Raw genomic sequence first — 18996 nt, forward strand, 5'->3', positions numbered from 1 at the left:
AATAAAATGTCTTGTTTCGATTATCCGGGATAAAACTTTAACTTTTCGAAGACTTTTGATAAGCGAATACGAACTGTATTTATATTTTGTAAATTTCTAGATTTTTGAACTTTTAATTTTTCAATTTTTTTAAATTTTGAATGTTCAATTATTTTTATTTCTGAATTCTTTTTTTTTTTGTTTTGAACATATATTTGTATTTTAATTTTTAAATTAGAATTTCAGAATTTTAGGAATTTTATCATTTTAGAATTTGAAAGCTTAATTTTAGAATTTTTGGCTCCTTAAAAATTAAAAAATTTTGAGCTTTGAATTTATGAAAATCTGCATTATATTTTTTTCGGTCAGAAATTAAATGATTATTGTCATGACTTTTCCCTCTGGTTTACTTCATTCTATCTCTATCGTCGTCGAAAAATTCCGCATAAACTTTATAAAAACTTTATTTAATACTAAAAACAAGGGTCCTGATTGCTCCACAAATTGAATGCGACAAAAAACTGCTTTGACCGTTTCCTACCGTTTGTCGCTTACACACCAATCGTTACAGAAAACTATCTCTTTGCTCTTCCTCTCACTTCAATCGGGTAGTACAGCGAATGATTCAGAGAGACCGATTGCTTTGTGTCGCTGAGTCGAAATAGTTTGCGATCGGTTTTGTTTTACTCAGTTATTAAACTGCTTAAAATCTATGTTATCGAAAATGTTTTGCAATTTTGTTGATAACACGATAATCAAAGACACATTTACAAGCAATGCCAAATTCAAATTTACGGCAAACTGTGGTAATGCAGGTCAAAAGAGCGCCGAGCTGGTATGTTGTTAGATTCTCTCCTCTGTTCTCTGAACGTATTCGGGTCGACGGACGGAGTGGGCAAAGAAATTCACAAAGTATTTGTATCGCTGGGAGAAGCGATTGAGCAAGTCGTTGGTAGCCTAAGTAAAGTGTTCGCTCGCGACTGGTTGCGATCTCCAGTCGGCAAAGATTCGCTCGGCGATGAGTGAGTAATTTCTGTTCATTGAACCGAAAATCAGGAACCTTGCTAGAAAGTTTCATTGAAATCGGAGAGGATCCAGAAAAATTCCTGATTTGAGCTGGAATTGCTCTATTGAGAAATCTCGATCGTGGATCGAGAAATTACGATCGTAATTTGTAATAAATATTTTTTTTAATATATTTTTTTATTTAAACGAAATATGAATTTAAAAAAATACTAAGTTCATTTTTTATTTTAAAAAATAACCAAAATCTAAAAAGTAAAAATGCAATCTCTAAAAGTTAAAATTAAAAAAAAATCAAAAATTTTCAAGACTATTAAAAATCTTAACAAATTTATTTTTTTATAATATTTTTAAAAAAATATATAATTACTTTTTTTCAGTTTTTTTTTTAATTTTCATGTTTTTAAATTTTTGGATCTTGAATGATTTTTTTTTAATGATTTTTTTTAAACCTTTTGAAATCTTTGACATTTTTGTAGGATCAATCTCACCCCTCAGACCCAATGTCACCTCTGATGACGGTAATTAATTATTAAAAACAAAATACACGATTGACAGAACCACTCTTAAGTATCAGTCAGTTAAGATTGAATGTCATCTCATTAAAACACAATTTTCAAAGCATTTTGGCTCAAACTCCCTTTATTCATCGCTCACATTCAAACATACCCAACAAATCGTTTAAAATCGCACCGTCCTAATCCCAATACTTGATCGTTCCGTCCCACCCGGCCGTCACCAGCTTGCTCGCCTCGTGCGGATGCCACAGCGTCGAGATGCACACGTTGTCGTGCGCCTGCCACTTTTTGTACAGCTTCGTCGTCTTCCAGTCCCAGATGTAAACCTTGCCGTCGCCGTCGCCGGACACGAGGTAGCTCATGTCGGGCGAAAAGTCCAAGTTGCACGCGTACCCGGACACCATGTGGCCGGTGAAGGTCTTTTTGCGGTTCATCTTGAACCGGTTGATGGCGCTGAAGATGACCACCTTGTTGTCGAGGCTCTGACAGGCGAGCCACTTGCCGTTGGGGGAGAGCGTGACGGCGGGCATCGAGTGCATCGTCGGGTCGGCGATGTACTTCATGTCCACGGGAATGTCCCACTCCCAGACGCGCAGACTTTTGTCGTCGGAGGTCGTCACGAAGCGGCGGTTTTCGTCGACGAAGGTGATGGTGTTGACCGCGCCCAGATGGCGGTCGTACTCCTGGACGATGTCGCCGCTGCGGGTGTCCCACTGAAAAGAGGGAAGAAGGAAGGTTTGAGGTATTTGATCAGGGTTGTTACGGAGAAGTCGAAAACAATCCGGGCCATCCCACTGAGAATCTCGGCTCGAGCCTGAATCGAGTCGAAGCTCGAGCCAAAATTCTCAGTGGGATGTTAACAAAAATAATTTTGCGAAACATACAAGAGAGTTTCGTGCTTTATTTTTTTATGAAATAAGAAAAAAGTATTTGGGAACAAAAATCAAGAGCTTTATGAGAAGGAACACAAAAAATACAAACGATTAAATTAAGTTGTATTCAATAAATACAATTTTTAATCCAGAATAGCGAGAATAGCCGTATGAGGCTGAATCTCAGAACGCAGAATCTTGAAACACCGAAAATTTTATGGACAAATTTATTTTTACTGAGAAGTAAACCAGAGCGAAAAGCCATTACAATCATTTTGGAAAAAAAGAAAATTCAAATTAAAACATTTAGGAATTTGGGGAAGAAAAATTTAATAAAATTTAAATTCAAAAATTTTAAAAATGAAAAAGATCATAAAATCTTAAAAAATCATAAATCAAGATATTTGAAATTTAAGGGCCAAACATTGAATATTATGCCCATTTAAAATGTTATTCTTGATTGAATTTTTTTCAAAATATTTTTTTCGAAAAGATCGGGAAATTTCACGAATGTTTCATGTATTAACATTGAAAATCGGACCATTAATTGCTGAGATATCGTCATTAGAAAATGGTGGGCTGTTTGGGTGAGACTTAGAAAACTTCAATTTTCGTGTTTCTTTTTCTTTAAGCCGCTGTATCTCAACAACCAGAGGTCCAATCTTCAATGTCTCTTAGACAATTTTATAGCAAATTTTCTGAACTTTTCAAAAAAAATATTTTTAGAGATGGTCACTCATGGTCACTATTTTTAAAAATCCAAAAACTGCAAATATTTCGCTGAAATCTAACTTTCGGTGGCTATATCTTGAAAACGGGGCCCTTTATCAAAAAATCTGTAAAGTAATTTTCGATTGCAAATTCAATTTTGCATTAAAAAATGAGGTCAAAAAAATTTTATGCATGAAATTTCGATTTTTTCCAAAAATCACCAGTTTTTCAAAAAATCATAACTCGGCGGCAGATTTTTTGACTATGTTTTTCTATAGCTCAAAAGTTGCGGATTTTTGTCCCCTAAAAGATATCAAAAAATCTTGAAAATCAAAAAATACGTATTTTGGGAATTTGAGTTTTTGTGAAAAAAAAGTTAATAAAAAAATCGGGAAATTTTTTTTTCCGTGTGCCTATTTTTTTTAAATAGTCCTTAACAATACCTACAACTTTGCCGAAGACACCAAATTGATCAAAAAATTCCTTCAAAAGTTACAGATTTTCGAATATATACGTACCATTTTTGTATGAACAGCTGCCAAATTTGTATGGAAATTTATATGGACAAACTAATGATGCAAAATGGCTTCTTTGGTCATAGGGAAGGCCCCCACAAAGTTTGAGCCAAATCAAAAAATACAAAAAATAAAAATGGTCGAAATCGGCCGGTTTTGTAGAGAATTGCTCATATTTAAGAATTCTGCAGTTCTATTTTTCAAAAGGTTCCGAATTTAATTTTTTTAAGAATTTTAAGAGTTTTAAGAATTTCAAGAATTTTAAGAATTTTGAGAATTTTAAAAATTTTAAAAATATTAAGAATTTTAAGAATTTTAAGAATTTTAAGAATTTTAAGAATTTTAAGAATTTTGATAATTTTGATAATTTTAAGAATTTGAAGAATTTGAAGAATTTTAGAAATTTCAAGAATTTTAAGAATTTTAAGAATTTTAAGAATTTAAAGAATTTAAAGAATTTAAAGAATTTAAAGAATGCTAAGAATTTTAAGAATTTAAAGAATTTAAAGAATTTAAAGAATTTAAAGAATTTAAAGAATTTAAAGAATTTAAAGAATTTAAAGAATTTAAAGAATTTAAAGAATTTAAAGAATTTAAAGAATGCTAAGAATTTTAAGATTTTTAAAAAATATAAATATTTTAAGAATTTTAAAAATTTAAAGAATTTAAAGAATTTAAAGAACTTAAAGAATTTAAAGAATTTAAAGAATTTAAAGAATTTAAAGAATTTAAAGAATTTAAAGAATTTAAAGAATTTAAAGAATTTAAAGAATTTAAAGAATTTAAAGAATTTAAAGAATTTAAAGAATTTAAAGAATTTAAAGAATTTAAAGAATTTAAAGAATTTAAAGAATTTAAAGAATTTAAAGAATTTAAAGAATTTAAAGAATTTAAAGAATTTAAAGAATTTAAAGAATTTAAAGAATTTAAAGAATTTAAAGAATTTAAAGAATTTAAAGAATTTAAAGAATTTAAAGAATTTAAAAAATTTAAAGAATTTAAAGAATTTAAAGAATTTAAAGAATGCTAAGAATTTTAAGAATTTAAAGAATTTAAAGAATTTAAAGAATTTAAAGAATTTAAAGAATGCTAAGAATTTTAAGATTTTTAAAAAATATAAATATTTTAAGAATTTTAAAAATTTAAAGAATTTAAAGAATTTAAAGAATTTAAAGAACTTAAAGAATTTAAAGAATTTAAAGAATTTAAAGAATTTAAAGAATTTAAAGAATTTAAAGAATTTAAAGAATTTAAAGAATTTAAAGAATTTAAAGAATTTAAAGAATTTAAAGAATTTAAAGAATTTAAAGAATTTAAAGAATTTAAAGAATTTAAAGAATTTAAAGAATTTAAAAATTTAAAGAATTTAAAGAATTTAAAGAATTTAAAGAATTTAAAGAATTTAAAGAATTTAAAGAATTTAAAGAATTTAAAGAATTTAAAGAATTTAAAGAATTTAAAGAATTTAAAGAATTTAAAGAATTTAAAGAATTTAAAGAATTTAAAGAATTTAAAGAATTTAAAGAATTTAAAGAATTTTAAGAATTTTAAGCATTTTAAGAATTTTAAGAATTTTAAGAATTTTAAGAATTTTAAGAATTTTAAGAATTTTAAGAATTTTAAGAATTTTAAGAATTTTACGAATATTAAGAATTTTAAGAATTTTAAAGAATTTTAAAGAATTTTAAGAATTTTAAGAATTTTAAGAATTTTAAGAATTTTAAGAATTTTAAGAATTTTAAGAATTTTAAGAATTTTAAGAATTTTAAGAATTTTAAGAATTTTAAGAATTTTAAGAATTTTAAGAATTTTAAGAATTTTAAGAATTTTAAGAATTTTAAGAATTTTAAGATCTTTTAGAATTTTAAGAATTTTAAAAAATTTAAGAATTTTAAGAATGTTAAGAATTTAAAGAATTTAAAGAATTTAAAGAATTTAAAGAATTTAAAGAATTTAAAGAATTTAAAGAATTTAAAGAATTTAAAGAATTTAAAGAATTCAAAGAATTTAAAGAATTTAAAGAATTTAAAGAATTTAAAGAATTTAAAGAATTTTAAGAATTTTAAGAATTTTAAGAATTTTAAAAAATTTAAGAATTTTAAGAATTTTAAGAATTTTACGAATATTAAGAATTTTAAGAATTTTAAGAATTTTAAAGAATTTTAAAGAATTTTAAGAATTTTAAGAATTTTAAGAATTTTAAAAATTTTAAGAATTTTAAGAATTTTAAGAATTTTAAGAATTTTAAGAATTTTAAGAATTTTAAGAATTTTAAGAATTTTAAGAATTTTAAGAATTTTAAGAATTTTAAGAATTTTAAGATCTTTTAGAATTTTAAGAATTTTAAAAAATTTAAGAATTTTAAGAATGTTAAGAATTTAAAGAATTTAAAGAATTTAAAGAATTTAAAGAATTTAAAGAATTTAAAGAATTTAAAGAATTTAAAGAATTTAAAGAATTTAAAGAATTTAAAGAATTTAAAAAATTTTAAGCATTTTAAGAATTTTAAGAATTTTAAGAATTTTAAGAATTTTAAGAATTTTAAGAATTTTAAGAATTTTAAGAATTTTAAGAATTTTAAGAATTTTAAGAATTTTAAGAATTTTAAGAATTTTAAGAATATTAAGAATTTTAAAGAATTTTAAGAATTTTAAGAATTTTAAGAATTTTAAGAATTTTAAGAATTTTAAGAATTTTAAGAATTTTAAGAATTTTAAGAATTTTAAGAATTTTAAGAATTTTAAGAATTTTAAGAATTTTAAGAATTTTAAGAATTTTAAGAATTTTAAGAATTTTAAGAATTTTAAGAATTTTAAGAATTTTAAGAATTTTAAGAATTTTAAGAATTTTAAGAATTTTAAGAATTTTAAGAATTTTAAGAATTTTAAGAATTTTAAGAATTTTAAGAATTTTAAGAATTTTAAGAATTTTAATTTTAACAATTTTAAGAATTTTAAGAATTTTAAGAATTTTAAGAATTTTAAGAATTTTAAGAATTTTAAGAATTTTAAGAATTTTAAGAATTTTAAGAATTTTAAGAATTTTAAGAATTTTAAGAATTTTAAGAATTTTAAGAATTTTAAGAATTTTAAGAATTTTAAGAATTTTAAGAATTTTAAGAATTTTAAGAATTTTAAGAATTTTAAGAATTTTAAGAATTTTAAGAATTTTAAGAATTTTAAGAATTTTAAGAATTTTAAGAATTTTAAGAATTTTAAGAATTTTATGAATTTTAAGAATTTCAAGAATTTTAAAAATTTTAAGAATTTTAAGAATTTTAAGAATTTTAAGAATTTTAAGAATTTTAAGAATTTTAAGAATTTTAAGAATTTTAAAAATTTTAGGAATTTTAAGAATTTTAAAAATTTTAAGAAATTTAAGAATTTAATTTTTTTTTTAAATTTAGGAATTTTAAGAATTTAGGAACTAAAAAATTTAAGAATTCAATAGTTTAAGCATTTTTGAATTTAAGCATTTGAAAATGTGTATTTTTTTCTTTAGGTTATTTTTAATTTTCAATTTTTACTCTTTAAATTTCTAAATCCATAAATTCAATTTGGATTTATTTTTTATTTTTCAATTTCTATTTTTTTTGGTTTTGATTTTAAGATTTTTAAAATTTATAATTTATGAAACTTCGCAGATTAGAATTTTTGAATATTTAAATATTTGAATTAAATATTTTTGACAAAACTAACTAAAAATATCAAAAATCTTTTATTTTTTCCCCAAGAATGCTGAAATTTAGAAATGATGTCCTTTGTAGAAGGTAGATTTTAATAAACTTTAAAAGCATCAGTTACGTCCAATCAAACTCGTATTTATGATTTGAGCACAGTACGACCATCGAAACAAGCCTCAATAATCATTTTTGTTACATCATAATGTATAACTTCGAGAAAAGTTTGAAATATGATTCACTAGATTAAAAATATTCAAAGCCGGTAAGCAGATGTTAAATAATGCGTTGAGTGTAGTTATCAATTTAATTAAGGAATCCTCAAAAATACATTTGAAAGAATTATCTCTTGATGAAGATTATTTCGACGTTTCTACACTACAAACAAACATTTTCGGAAGAAAATTCAATTTTCGTTTCAGTAACATTTTCTAAGAAGTCGAAGCGCAAATTAAAAAAAACCCTGATTCCTGATAATACTTTTGTTTATAACTGGAAAGCAATTCTATCTCTTTCAATTATTTTATTAATCGAATTCCACGTAACAACCCTGGATTTTGATCTGATGATCTTCAAATGAATCTACTCACGCAAATGATCTTCTTGTCGGACGTCCCGGCCACAAACAGGTGCTGCTTGTTGTAATCCGGGTGGAACTTGACGCAGAACGGAATCTTCCGCGAGCTGAACCGCGACACGACGTCGCCCGTTTCGGTGTCCCACAGCTTCAGGTAGCGATCGTACCCGGCCGACACGAACTTGTCGCCGCGATTGTTGAAGCTCACGTCCCGCACGGCCTGCCGATGGCCCGAGTAGGTCCGCACGCAACGCCGCTCGTTGTAGACCTCCCAGATCTTGATCCGGGCGTCCATGCTGCAGGACAGCAGAAGATGGGCCGACTTGGGGAACCACCGGATGGCGGAAATGCCCTTGGTGTGACCGGTCCAGGTGTGGATGTGGGCCTTCGGCAGGAAGCACCGATCGGGGGCACCACTTTTCCGCAGATTGACTCCGACGTCGTGCGGCGGATGCAGGAATGATCGACCCTGGTAATCAACCGAGTCCTTGATGTGCAGCACCGACTTCTCCTCAATCGGTTTGTCCTCAGTAACCCGGTTCCTCCGCTGCTTCTTGGCCATCATCTCCTCAATCTCAGCCCGCTCGGTCTCGTTCGGCCTCGACACCAACTCCTCGTCCTCGTACTTCCCCCAAGGTCCCAAAAATCCCTCAACATCCTCCGGCTTATCGTTCTTCAACTTCTTCCTCTTATCCCCCGCCCGATTCGCCTTCGAAGACTCAAACACCGTCTTCCCGTCCGTGTCGTAAGCCGCCTGCAAGTGCCCCACATAACTCGGACCACCTTCCTCCCCCACACTCCCACCCCCAACCGCCCCACCCTCCACCGACGGATCCAACGCGTACCCGTAGCTGTGGAACGTCTTCCGCTGGTTCTCAAACTGAAAGTCACTGATGTGCGCCGCCTCCACGAACCCCGTCAGCATATTCTTCGGCGCCCGCATCTGCTGCGTCAAAAACGGATTGGCCGGACCCGCCACCGGCGCGAACATCTCCTCGTACCGCGGATTGTAGCTCAGCTCGTTGACCGTCGGGGCCACCACCCGGGACGTTTCCACCTGGCCCGTTGGCACCACCAGCGGAGCGGCACAAACCTGCAGCGATTTCGCCACCGAGTGGGCACTGTCTGCCGGGAGTGGCTTCAGGTGGGCCAGCTCCTCCTCCGTGGGTTCCTTTGATGTTTTGGTGGTATCTTCCTGGTCGGAATCGTCACTGCTGCTGCTGCTGCTGCCGCTGCCACTGGCGTACGCCTGGAGGCCGAGCATTTTGGAGTCTGTTTTCTTGGATCGATCGGAACAAATTTACGACGGAAAAAGCGGATTTTTGTTGCGCGCGCGTTGGAGGAAATCGTTTGTTTACGTTTGCAAAAAGCGAGTGCTGTCAAACGTGCACGGTTGTTGTAATCGGTGTGAAGGAAGCTGTGAAGCGGCGAACAAAAAAGCTCTATTTTTCTTGGTGAGCTTTATGGCAGTGTTGCCAATTCACTGTTTGTAGATAAAATTGAAAAAAAAAACAATTTTTTGCCAAATAAAAGTAATTAACAAAATCTATGTATTTATGTATCCAGTTATTTAAAAAGTTAAAAAAATAACATCAAGTGAAAAAAGTAGAAATAAAAACTGATGTTTATAATAGTTAAAAAATAAGCCCGGTAAAAATCTGCAATTATTTTTTTTAAATGAGCATTAAAAAAAATATCTTCAAAAAGAAAATCAATTTTGGGTAACAGCATCTAATTTCATCGTGCCTCAAATGTTGGCATATCCTCGGGCATATCAGCATTTCTGGATTTTTTTTTTTTAAAGGTCCAATAAACCAAATTATCAGTTTCTGCATGTTGTGTTTTTATTACCCTTGACTCAAGGCGGTTTCAAAAACACCCAAAAAGTAAAAACTGGAAATTTGGTTTATTGGACCTTTAAAAAATAATAGCTCAATAAGAAGTGAGCAAACAAGTTTATATTAAAAGTTTTAGAAAATTAGTTATTTTAATAGTGGAAAAAAAACAAATAGGGTCCTAAACTGCCCCTGATCGCATAAAAGTCCCATATGCATTTTTATCGATTCCGAGTTATTGATGCAATTTGGTTCAACATTGTGTGCTCTTTCAAAGGAGCATGTAACATCCAGTACTTTGTTCTAGAAATCAGGAGGAAATCCATTTTTCTTTAACAAATTTCAATGCGTTTTTTTCATCTTGCTGTTTTTGCATATGGGACATTCATGCGAACATGGGCAGTAAAGCTCTATGTAATTTTTTATGTACAACGGTAAAAAGCAATAATGAAAACAATTTTCGATCACTTTTTTCCATTTTAATGCAAAAAATACAAGACAAAATTTTACGATGGATCAAATACGTTTCCTTGGAACAAGCTGTCAAGTAGGATGCTTTCTGTCAAGAAGGGTCGCGAAGTTAATTCTAAAACATTGAATTAGAAATCCATTTTGAATCCTTTGCGGTCCTACATTGTTGTACATTGTCATTGTTCAGAGCGGATTCATTAATTCGAATGTCACTTCTTCGAATGATCACTTACTCGAATGCTCGCTAATTCGAACTAAAAACACACTTAAAAGCACCCAATCCTCAAAACTGAACTGTCAAACTAAAGTTTACAAGCATGTTGTTTCTTGCTTTTGACAGCTGTCAGTCGTTCCAACTAGCGAATTCGGATTCGCTAATTTGAAAGCAGTGCCGAATTTGTCAGCTATTTCAACCGATACTTCGGCAAAATGAAAATAAATGCCGAAGTTCGTCACATTATTTTGACGAACATCTTGGCGTAAACAAAACCTGCCGAGCTCGGCAAAATCCAGCTGTCAAACGCGTGGAAGTGCCGAACTGTTCGGATAGATTTGTGGGTAGCATTATTTGTTTAAGTTTTTTTTTTTGCTGAGAGCACTTGTGCAGGTTCCGTGGAAATTCCGGATTCTGGAACATGTCTAACTGGACGCAGGTGAGTAATTGGGTCCTAAAATGAAGCTTAGATTGCTGATATTATTGTTTACAGCGATAAAGCTTATTTTTCTGAGTACAATGACCCTTTGTACGACCACAAAGAGTTTAAAATGGATTTTTAAATCAATTTTGAAAAATTAAACTCGCGGTCCTTCTTGACAGAAAAGCTCCTACCCAGTCACGACGTTCTAGCAGGATTCTAGCAGAGTTCTTACAGAGCTGGATATTCTTACAGCATTCTAGCAGAAATGTTCCACCATTCTAGCAGGATTCTGGCAAAACCAGCTCTGCTAGAATATTTTGTGACTGGGTACTTGACAGCTCGTTCCAAGGGGACCATAGTTGATCCATCGAAAAAAATGTTGTCTTGTCAAAAAAAATTTTGCATTAAAATGAAAAAAGGTGATCAGAAATGGTTTTTAATTGTGTTTTTTACCGTTGTACATAAAGATTGACATAGGGCTTTAATACACAATTAGAAAACGAAATGAGTTTTTTTGTTTGCAGTTTTGTATTCAATTTAGTATAAATTTAATATATCTATACAGTTCAAAGAGGAGATTACTGCATGTGATATCCACAGCTATTTGTGGCAGCTAAGGAATTAACTTACTTTCGAATTGAAAAGTTGTTAAAATTTGCTACATTAAAAGTTTTTTTTCTGGTTTTGAAAATGAAAACATTTACTGCTACAGTTTTTGAAGATCTCATTGCTCACTGATTTAAAAGTTTTTCCTTTTAATTCGACTATAAAATTAAATAGAATATATTCTTTTGATGCAATGCTCCTCTGCTGCCAAGCACAACTGTTACAAAACCTTTCGTCAGCTCACGGAAATAACTGCTAGTGTACTGCACAAACTTGTATTGAACGTGATAACAAGGACGAAAAATAAAAATATCAAAAGCATCCGTTATTGTATCTTTTTTTGATTTTCCGAAAGAATTTTGTATTTAAATGACGAAAATCTCAGTTGGTTTGTTTTAAAATTGTCGAGATTTTCAGTTAAATAATTATTAATGTCTATGTATGCCGAGATCTTCGGCAGAAAAACGGGCGCTGTCAAAATTCGGTTTGCCGAGACTTCGGCAAAATAATTTTCTGCCGAACTCTCTGCCGAGCGCTCATGATTTCATGTTGTTCTGATTTCGGCAGAATTCTGCCGAAGTTCGGCATAAAAATCTGAGTGTGTATGGAATTTTTGAATCAATTCAAGTAAACTCTGATATTAAGTTTCTTCTGGCATCACTGCTCCCAACAGCTCCCAACTACTGCACGCACCGTGTTCCGTTCCAAAACATCAACGAAAAGCTCGCGCCAGTCTGTGACAGTTCCCCTTCCCAGCACACAAACTTCAAAGTCATCGTCGTCTTTTTGCTTCTTCGTTCAACTTTTACAACTCTTTCAGTCAGCTTTCATCGTTCGAGCCGGTCGGTCGTGGTTTTTTTTTGTTGGTGCAGCTCCAAATTTTTCCCCGGGGGTTTGTTGTTTTTCCCTGTGTGGTGAAGTGTGTTGGTGTTTTTTTTTCCTGTACCGTTCTTTTTTTCATACGTTTCGCCTTTCCTCTACTCCAGAGAGTTGCTCCCGTGGCAAGTTTTTCTTTTTATTCCCGGAGTTGTGGCCGCCTTTTTTTTTCCCTGGTTCACAATCCGGGAGCGATTTCTAGTAGGCCGTGAGCTGTGTAACTAGTGACGGGAAGCCCTTTCCGTGTCACTTCCGGTCTGTCAAACTTCGATTCATTGTAAAATTTACATGTTTTTTTCTTGTTGCATCTTCCTATTATTCCCGTTGTTCCCCCGGGGGGCGTGTACTCAGAATTAGTTAAATTAATTAGTGAGAGCGAGTGCAAAATCAAAACACTAATTGAGAAGGTGATTTCGCTTAATTTGTAGGTGCTACGCGAAAAGTGTTCTAAATTTGCAGTAAAATGGATTAGGTGTTACACCAAATTGTGTGCAAAAAGCAAAAAAAAACTACTCAACTTTGGAATAATTCAGTGAAATAAGTGAAACAGCGTCGATTCCGCTTGCGGGCCTCACTAATCATACGGTGGTGTGGCCGCCGCCGCAGCTAGTGGCATCGATACCGGTTCGTGGGGTTCTCCGCTCTACACGGGAGAATAACTGGGAGATAAAAGAAAACAACAGTTCCAGAGCAGCACGGTGGTGTGCAGTTGGATATTGGCCGCGGGTCGCGATCGCAATTTCGAACCAACTTTTTTCGTCGAATTGGATAGAAAGGTGAGTGAGTTTGGCAGTGAGGACTAGAAGAAGTTGTTCCGGCAAGAGTTGCCATATGGATTCTATTTCAAAAATTAAAATTTAAAATAATCTTCCTATAGAAAATTTGCAGCAAAGCTAAAAGACGCGTGTCGCCACCTATGAACAAATAGCGTAAACCTATGATTTTTAGAAAAAATGTGTTTTTTCCTTCCTAATCAACATTTTTATAAAACTTATGCCGGATTCGGATGAGAAAAATTATTTCCAACAATTTGGTGTATAACTTTCCAATATTTGTTTGATTTTTCTATGAGAAAACTGTAGATTTAGAAAAAGATAGTAATTTGGACTATTTGGCAAGAAAGTCTGTCAAAAATCAATACAAATTGTTGAATATACGTTAACACATCTGTTATCAACTATATAACTGTTTATTTCATTGATATATACGGGAAACTCATTTTTCGTGTTCCAAAACATGTTTTTAAAGAAAAAGGTCACAAATTTTTGCGCGCCCAAAAGTTGATGTTCATTATTTTAAAGCAAAAAAATTTTCTCGTCTTTTGCAACCAGTTTCATGAAGATTGATGCAGGGAATCATGAGAAATAAGCGATTTTGTTCTTTAATCGACAGAAAGGCATACGACTTTAGGCAAGTAACCTCATTTTGGCGCCACCTACATTTGAAACGCAGTCGCGCTGCAAAACCTCAATAGTTATACTTCTTTAAAAGTTGATAGAGAATTTGCAGCAAAGCTAAAAGACGCGTGTCGCCACCTATGAACAAATAGCGTAAACCTATGATTTTTAGAAAAAATGAGTTTTTTCCTTCCTAATCAACATTTTTATAAAACTTATGCCGGATTCGGATGAGAAAAATTATTTCCAACAATTTGGTGCATAACTTTCCAATATTTGTTTGATTTTTCTATGAGAAAACTGTAGATTTAGAAAAAGATAGTAATTTGGACTATTTGGCAAGAAAGTCTGTCAAAAATCAATACAAATTGTTAAATATACGTTAACACATCTGTTATCAACTATATAACTGTTTATTTCATTGATATATACGGGGAAACTAATTTTTTCGTGCTCCAAAACATGTTTTTTAAAGAAAAAGGTCACAAATTTTTGCGCGCCCAAAAGTTGATGTTCATTATTTTAAAGCAAAAAATTTTTCTCGTCTTTTGCAATCAGTTTCATGAAGATTGATGCAGGGAACCATGAGAAATAAGCGATTTTGTTCTTTAATCGACAGAAAGGCATACGACTTTAGGCAAGTAACCTCATTTTGGCGCCACCTACATTTGAAACGCAGTCGCGCTGCAAAACCTCAATAAAAAAATATAATTTGCCCTTAGATTAATATTTCATGATTTGTCTGTTATCTTGTGACAAAGTCCATTAAATGGTTAAAATTTGCCGGAGATGTGTCAAAGTTGGAGTCTCAAAAGGTATTTTTCAAATTTAAATATGACACCGATACATTTATGCGAACAGGGTGGCAACTCAAATCCCATTTTCAAATTCTCGACTTTTCTACAACCACATTTTATTAGCATATTTTTAGCCAAAAAAAGATGCAACTAAAAACTGTCTACTAAAAGTAAAAATTTATAAATAATTCAAAAAAAATCGACAATAATAAAAAACAATAAAAATAACATAGCACCATTTTTTATGATTTAGGACGAACATTAAAACTATGTTTTAAAAAATAAATAAAAAGCTTACAATACGCATATACAATTTCGATTTTCATACTTACTAAAATGCCAAACAAAAACATTCATCCAACATCTTTATTTGAAAAGAAAGGATGTTGGCAAAATGTTAAAACAAAGTTATTTCTAAATTTTATATTTTGTTATTGTTTTTCATAAAAAAAAGCAAACGTAGAAATCTAGAGTTTTTTTTTTGAAAAGGTCCTACAAAATATTATGTTATATATGTATATCATAGGACCTACTAAAAAAAACTCTAAAATTATCTGAAAATTTGGGTAAAAAATATGGGTTATCAAGCATCGTTTTAATTTCGTAGATTATGATAATCAATGTTTAGAGTCTTTTCTTGAAAAGGTCCCATAAACATATGAAACACAATTGCTTATAAGACCTTTTCAAAAAATGCTCTAGATTTCTACGTTTTCTTCAGGTATGCTGATTTATCAAGCCTTCAGTATTGTTTTAATGCAAAGGCCAGTTTAAGAAGAAAAATTTGATAATTGTATTAGTCATGCTTTACCTATTATTCCATGCCTTTAAAACAAAACTTGTTGAAATTTCTTGGATCTTTTTTTTTTGCAATTTTTACAATTTTTTCCATGTTTTCAAAAGTTAAAAAAAATTAAACATAAAACTTTTCGATTTTATTTGATAGTTAAGTTTTTATCGATAATTGAAAATCAAGGTTTATCGATTTGTTTTTACGAAAAAAAAAAAAAAAAACGAAACTATTGGCACTACGCCCCCCGGGGCATGGCCTTCCTCTAACGTGGGATTTCTGCTCCAGCGCCTCTGACGAGACAGGAGAAACCGGGACCGACGTTTTACTTCACCATCCGATAGAAGCTCAGTGGATAAGGCGGGAATCGAACCCGCGTCTCATAGCATCATCGGGATCGGCAGCCGAAGCCGCTACCCCTGCGCCACGAGACCCATTTGTTTTTACATGCTCATGAAATAAATCAGAGAGAAAAAAAAAAAACAAAATGTATGCAATGGCCTAATAAATTAATTGAGAAAAATTTTAATGTTAAAATCTATTGCCTAAAGCCAGAGGAAATAGTTTTTTTCCCAAAAACTTAAGCAATTTTACAAAATAAAAAAAGAGCTTAACGCTGGTCATAATCGTTAAAATGAAAAATCTTATGAAAATGTGTCTAAATTTTATGCCAATATGTATTAGAAATTTATTGGCTTGAAAAAAAGGTCTTTAAACTTTTCAAAGCTAAATTATTTTTTTAAACAACCTCTGAGTCATGGGTTTTCTATGCAGATGCGGACCTTTTGAAAACGTAATCTGGAAATTAATTTTAAATTATAGATTCCTTTTACCCGTCCTGGGATTTCCCGAAAAAAAAAAATATTTCCCGTTTCCTGGGAAATTTGTAAATTTCCGGGGAATTTCCGAAGCTCAAGGGAAAGTATACATTTTCCTAACTTTTTGGCATCAATGCTTTGAAAATTAACAAAAAAAAATTAAGCAACCTAACTTGATTTTTTTTTCATTTCAATCCACTGTCAAATCAAATCAGCTCGTCTGTAAATTTCATGTCAAGGATTATTTCGTATAATATTTATTTCTGAAGCATTCACAACTGAAAATAATTCTTGCTTTTTTGTTGGGCAACAAAAATTGCCTACTATAGTATGAAATGAAAATAAATATTTTTTTGTAAACTTTTGTTTACGAAAATTGTTGTTATATCATTTTAGAGTACATTTGCTGAAAATATCTCGGAGGTCTTTTTTGTTAAACTCATTTGATCTCAATCTGAAAATGAGCATTCTTAAATCGTTTTTTGCCCATAACCTTTTGATAGAATTGACCAAAATTAGTTTTTCTTGAACAAAAATGTTCATTTTGACAAGCTCTACAATTGTCTAGAAGGGCCCAAAAATGTACAAAATGATCTAGTGGTTGTAAAAGAAGGAACAAGAAATACAATTTATTCCTGAAATATTTCAGCTAGATCATTTTGTACATTTTTGGGCCCTTCTAGACAATTGTAGAGCTTGTCAAAATAAACATTTTTGTTCAAGAAAAACTAATTTTGGTCAATTCTATCAAAAGTTGTGGGCAAAAAACGGTTTAAAAATGCTCATTTTCAAAATTGAGATTAAATGAGTTTAACAAAAAAGACCTTCGAGATATTTCCAGCAATTGTACTTTTAGAGAGGCTTTTGAGAGTGAGGTCAAACTCCACCACCTCTTCAAATTATTCACATTTCAAAAAGGGCGTCTTTTTCGTCGTATTTTGGCTATAACTTTCGTTTAAAAGGTCCGATTTTCGTTCTCTTGGAAGATAAATGTGTGTTTTTATAAGCTCTACAAATGTCTAGAAGACACCAACTCGCTACGACATAAGCCTGAGGCAACAAATTCAAAAAACTATTTTTTTGCCTTTCTTACTAAAGAAAGGTATAGGTTTTACTTTAAGCCAGGACGTCATTTCCATCTTCGTAAATATGTCGATTCAGCGTGAATTTTAATCGGAAAAATCGTCAAAAAATCACACTGCATCGATTTTCGACGCTCTATCGATTCACCTTGACAGAACTCGTCTATCTCGAATCCTCGAATTTTGAGAAAATAAATTCCGTGGAGGTCGAGTGATGTTCGTATGTGGTAAAATTTTGCAAAATTTTGTGTCGCGCCGTTCTCAGCTCCCATAAATCCGATTTCGATTTTTCTGAGTGCAGATGAAAGCTAGTGTGCTGAACCTGGGCGAGTTGCCACGCAAATTTCAAAATATCCATCTGTTTTCGGATGCGGCCAGACTTTTCAACAAAATACACAGTTTTCAAATGAAAATATGGTCAATTTTTTTCATTTTCATATTTTTTTTTATCTCAAAAATTGCATTTTTCGAGCTCTACAACCTCCCAAATTTTCATCCAGATCCATAATCTGGTTCTGGAGTTAGAGCCATTTGATTAACCTACCAAAAGAAAAAAAATCCCTAAAAAAAGGTAAAAGCCCACCTGGTGACCTTCACCAACGTTTTTCATTTCTGATTTTATTCAAAATTTCTTGCTACATTCATAGTACAGACCATGAGTGAGCATCTGAAACAAATTTGACATCGATAGGCAATCCCGATCAATTTTTAGAACGATTTACTTTTTGCCTTTCTTACTAAAGAAAGGTATAGGTTTTACTTTAAGCCAGGACGTCATTTCCATCTTCGTAAATATGTCGATTCAGCGTGAATTTTAATCGGAAAAATCGTCAAAAAATCACACTGCATCGATTTTCGACGCTTCGTCGCCATGTCGACAAGTTGTCAAGTTGAGCTTCGAATACTGGCGCGAGAATGCTGGCGCATATATTTTGAGGCTCGACTTATACTCGTTTTGTAGTAGCTTGTCTACCGATGTTTTCTACAACATGTAAGATATCGTAGCTTTTCGGTTTCTTTTGCCCTGTCCGTTTTTGCATATCTGTCCAATGTTTATTCAAAAACTTTTGTGACATAGGACATTCATCCGGCTACAATCAATTTGTTTCCGTGCGCTCTTAAAAACGCCTAAATGTAGACTTCATTTGTCGTAAGTTTATCTAACAGGGTTCATTGGATTCCAATAGGAGCTTTCCAAGCTTTCATCGTTTATATCGTTTTCAAAGTTTTCAATGCTGGCGACGCCAATGGCTTTCTACCTAAGGTTCTCGCGATTGAGTGTGTAGTGGTGCGGTTGTTGAAAATAACTATCTCTGACTCTGTCACTTTCTTAGAAGCTTCTTAGGCTAGCTTCCCTGCGGCACACGCGTTTCACCGAAGCTAAAAAACCAAAACCGCGGTGTGCATTGTCAATGGCGCATGGGAAGCTTGCTATGATCGCGTTTGGCATAAACGCTTGTTTGATTACAAACGTACAAGCATATTGTACGATTGAATATTTTCTTTTGGTGAAAATTGAGTATTTCTTTTGGAAATCATATCATTTATAATACTTTGCTTTCATCATAAGACTTTCTTTTGTGCTGACGTTATAAATAAACAAAGTCGATGTAATGAATTGAAAAAAGTTTTACCATTGTTATATTCTTTAGTAAGAAAGGCTCTGTCTCACCCCAGGTGGGATTAAATCGGGTTTTTCAAAAACGTCTTAGCATAAATTACAGAAATGGTTCTAAAAAATTTTAAGATAGCGCTTTGTGCTCTTCAGCAAAGTTGCTCAGAATGGTATTTCCTACAACTTTTCTGAAGACA

General features: G+C 31.9%; 2 protein-coding genes across 4 annotated transcripts in view; one reads left to right on the plus strand and one right to left on the minus strand.

Annotated features, from left to right (window-relative positions):
* Positions 1-1626: 1626 nt before the first annotated feature.
* LOC6049475 (pre-mRNA-processing factor 17) lies at positions 1627-9247 on the minus strand. The gene is made up of 2 exons (XM_038249006.1): positions 7888-9247; positions 1627-2233 (listed from the first exon to the last, which is right to left on the minus strand). Exons 1-2 carry the CDS (start codon positions 9136-9138, stop codon positions 1700-1702), a joined length of 1785 nt encoding a protein of 594 aa, XP_038104934.1. The 5' UTR covers positions 9139-9247; the 3' UTR covers positions 1627-1699.
* A 2996-nt stretch (positions 9248-12243) lies between these two features.
* Positions 12244-18996, plus strand: part of LOC6049476 (myosin heavy chain 95F) — a 55009-nt gene continuing 48256 nt past the window's right edge. Inside the window, exons 1-2 of one of the 3 annotated variants that reach the window (XM_038254720.1) lie at positions 12244-12316; positions 12729-13076. The gene's annotated coding sequence lies outside the window, so the exon portion shown is untranslated. Of the gene's footprint in view, positions 12344-12728; positions 13077-18996 lie in introns of those variants that run through there. The other 2 variants (XM_038254727.1, XM_038254730.1) reach the window with 2 other exon arrangements.

The sequence above is a fragment of the Culex quinquefasciatus genome, chromosome 1 (assembly GCF_015732765.1).
Source record: "Culex quinquefasciatus strain JHB chromosome 1, VPISU_Cqui_1.0_pri_paternal, whole genome shotgun sequence".
NCBI classification, from domain to species: domain Eukaryota; kingdom Metazoa; phylum Arthropoda; class Insecta; order Diptera; family Culicidae; genus Culex; species Culex quinquefasciatus.

Coding starts and splice junctions, on each gene's coding strand:
- LOC6049475 (XM_038249006.1), bottom strand. CDS start 9,138: ATGCTCGGCCTCCAGGCGTACGCCAGTGGCAGCGGCAGCAGCAGCAGC. Junction 2,234..7,887: donor CCGACAAGAAGATCATTTGC/GTGAGTAGATTC, acceptor CCCTCTTTTCAG/TGGGACACCCGCAGCGGCGA.